The sequence below is a fragment of the Manihot esculenta genome, chromosome 11 (genome assembly GCF_001659605.2).
Source record: "Manihot esculenta cultivar AM560-2 chromosome 11, M.esculenta_v8, whole genome shotgun sequence".
Classification (NCBI taxonomy): Eukaryota; Viridiplantae; Streptophyta; class Magnoliopsida; order Malpighiales; family Euphorbiaceae; genus Manihot; species Manihot esculenta.
The window spans coordinates 6401322-6404582 of NC_035171.2; the positions used below are offsets into that span (position 1 = coordinate 6401322).

General features: G+C 31.8%; 1 protein-coding gene across 1 annotated transcript; it reads left to right on the forward strand.

The window, feature by feature from the left end:
* The first annotated feature begins 726 nt into the window (after window positions 1-726).
* Window positions 727-2796, forward strand: LOC122724993 (exopolygalacturonase-like). Its single transcript, XM_043961388.1, has 7 exons — window positions 727-933; window positions 1017-1331; window positions 1416-1705; window positions 1793-2012; window positions 2108-2299; window positions 2434-2495; window positions 2589-2796. Exons 1-7 carry the CDS (start codon window positions 727-729, stop codon window positions 2794-2796), a joined length of 1494 nt encoding a protein of 497 aa, XP_043817323.1.
* Window positions 2797-3261: the final 465 nt, after the last annotated feature.

Below are 3261 nucleotides of genomic sequence, written 5' to 3' on the forward strand. Positions count from 1 at the left end.
AATTTATAAAACCTATTGGTATATATATATATATATATATATATATATATATAAGTTGCAAAGCTTAGGGGCCATAGCCCTTTAAATTGTACATGTAGTTCCATTCTATGCCTAACAAAATTTATGGAGAATTATACATTATAAATTAAGATAATTATCAAGCATAAAGTATTTTTATTTTTATTATTTAATAATAATAATATGAATTTATAGTATGATGTCATTAGATATATATATATATATATGAGAGAATACTGTATTATTTATCCAATTTTTTTTTTAAAGAAACAGGATTTAGTTAACTTCGTTGCACATTTATGGTTTGATGACATGAAAATATAATTCTTAATTAGTTATTTTTTCAATGGTTGCTGGAGCATTTTGACAATATTGCACAAAATTTTACTTAAAATGGATGGCCGTTTAACTATCTACTAAATTTATCTGATTAAACCTTCTTACAACAAATATCGATTAACTAATTTACTTGAACTAATTTCATCCAGTAGATAGAATTATTTATATAGTAATTTATCTGTTAAGCTAACTAAATATAAAATATAGCAAAAATAGAAAGTTAGATGTTACAACTCTCTAAGCTATAAATTCCAAAGCGCTTTTGGAGTGGATCATCATTGAGTAGTCCTCAATATCATTCATATTGCATGAAAAATCAAGCAAAAGAATAGATATTGAGGACTACTCAATTAAAGTTGATCAATCACCATGACCAACATCTTAGTATTTTTCTCATATAGTAAGACTCTTCTCATCTTAGGCTTTATTTTTCTATTAAATATAGAAAAAATTCATTGTGATATTGGCGTCGGTGGGCGTCGTGGCCGTGTTGAAGCTGCCGATGCATCTACTACTAAGGTTTTCGATATTACCACCTATGGTGCTAAGGGAGATGATAAGACTGATTGCACAATGGTGAGTTTCGACTGCATTATACATTATCTAATGACGAAGTTTTTTCTCATAACCAATCTCTAATAATCTATTCAATTATTTAGGCATTTATGAAAGCTTGGAAGGATTCATGCAAGAATGATGGTCCGGCAAAAATTCGTGTGCCTAAAGGGACTTTTATGACAGCGCCCATCACATTTCAAGGGCCTTGCAAAAGTACCAAGCCTATAATCGTTGAAGTTCAAGGAACTGTAAAAGGAACAAATGATTTGAGTAAATATACGGAGGATACTTGGTTTTTGTTTGAAAAGATTAATGGAGTTGTTCTCACCGGTGGAGGAACCTTTGATGGACAAGGATCTTCTGTTTGGAAGAACACTGACTGTGAGAAAAAAAAAGATTGTGGTAGACTTCCTACTGTAAGTATTTAAATATATTTAATTTTTCGATATAAAAAATCCTTAAACAAAATTAAAAATTACTAATTTCTTGATGTGATGCAGTCTATCAAGTTCCAAGGTGTAACCAATGCCGTTGTTTCCGAGATTACTTCCATCAACAGCAAACATTTTCACTTTCATATCACAGACTGTACTAATTTTAAAGCTAGTAATCTCAATATAGTGGCTTCTGGTGAAAGCCCTAATACTGATGGGATGCATATTAGTGATACTAATGGTGTTGTAGTAACTAATAGCAAAATTGGAACCGGTGATGATTGCATTTCCATTGGACAAGGAGTCACCAATGCTGCCATCTCTAAAATCTTTTGTGGTCCAGGCCACGGCCTTAGGTAGATTTGTGTATGTATATACACTAATACAATATAGCTGGTGAATTTAACGCTTATCTAATTATTTAATTTCTTGTATTGCAATAGTATTGGGAGCCTTGGCAAGTATAAAAATGAAGCAGATGTTAAAGATGTTACAATAAGTGATTGTACATTATTCAACACAACAAATGGCCTGAGGATCAAAACTTGGGCTGACTCTCCACCAAGCGCAGCTTCAAGCATTACTTTTAAAGATATTATCATGAAATCAGTTAAGAATCCTATCATCATTGATCAAAAGTATGGTTCTCGCAGCAGTACAAAGGTAATTTATGATTTGATATTAGTCAAATTAATATCAATATTACTCATACATTAATTTAATTAACTTAATGTATTTATGGATTTCAATTTTTGCAGCCATCACGTGTGAAAATTTCTAATGTTCATTACAACAATATTAGGGGAACCTCGACCTCAAAAGTTGCAATCAATTTTTTATGTAGTCCGTCCGTGCCGTGTGAAAAGATTGAATTAGATGATGTTGATTTGACCTATACAGGCATTAAGAAGTCTAAATCACCCATTTCAGCTTCATGTGTAAACGCTAAAGTTACTTTTATTGGAGCACATCCTCCGGGCTGTGAATAACTTTAAAATTTATTGTAGTAATTAATTATTCATTTGCATACAAATTTTATCGGCGCTGGAGGTTCCCTCCTACTGGTTGCTCCATGGCTATATAGACAGTAAATGGCATGGCATCTTTCCTTGCTTATATTCTCAGTCGGGACTATGCTTGGCGATGGTAAGGTGTGTATTATGCTTTCGCTTTGATATCTGCCATTTCTGGTTTTCCTTCCTTAAGCCTTGTTTTTCGGGTGTTGAGTTGTGTTTTTAGGTTGTTTGGATGCTTTGATTCTGGCATACAAGCTGTTCTTTCGTTCCTTGTCCTCTGTTCGATGATCGTTGACAATGCTGGTTTGGACGGGATGATTTTGAAAGGCGATGCTGGGATAGGCAGTGCTGTTGTGAGTTGGGCTTGGTTTTCAATGGAAATTTCTTTATTGGACCTTGTAACTAGTTGCCCATTTGGACTTTCAATGTAATCTTGCATGATCAAAAAATAAATTTTCAATCCCCCGTTATAACTATTAAAAGACAATAATAGAAAATTAATAGTTATAAAATACAAAAACAATTTAACTATTAACCACAAATCAAACAACCTCTCCATGAATACTATCACATGGCAAAAGAAATTTTTAGATATATGATGATTTTTATTTAAATTTTCTTTTTTTCCAAAGATATTACTTCATTGATGAATTAACAAATATAAGCCCAACATACAATCAAAAACATCTTGCCAAATAAAAAGAAAATTAAAGTTGAGATTCTCTCCCTAGACTCATATGTAGAGAGGGAGTAAAAAAACTGAGTTTGAATCTCCGTAAAAGTCAATATATAAATTTCATTATAAACAATAGCTATAATGATTTCACTGGACATAAAACAAATACGCAAAACATTTTTCTAATTTTCATGTAGAACACATTATGTCTTATTATTAA

Excerpts from the sequence above, each read along its gene's own strand:
- LOC122724993 (XM_043961388.1), top strand. The coding sequence starts at position 727 with ATGACCAACATCTTAGTATTTTTCTCATATAGTAAGACTCTTCTCATC. Across the intron at positions 1,706-1,792 it reads GGTCCAGGCCACGGCCTTAG|TATTGGGAGCCTTGGCAAGT; the intron begins GTAGATTTGTGT and ends GTATTGCAATAG. Across the intron at positions 2,013-2,107 it reads GTTCTCGCAGCAGTACAAAG|CCATCACGTGTGAAAATTTC; the intron begins GTAATTTATGAT and ends CAATTTTTGCAG.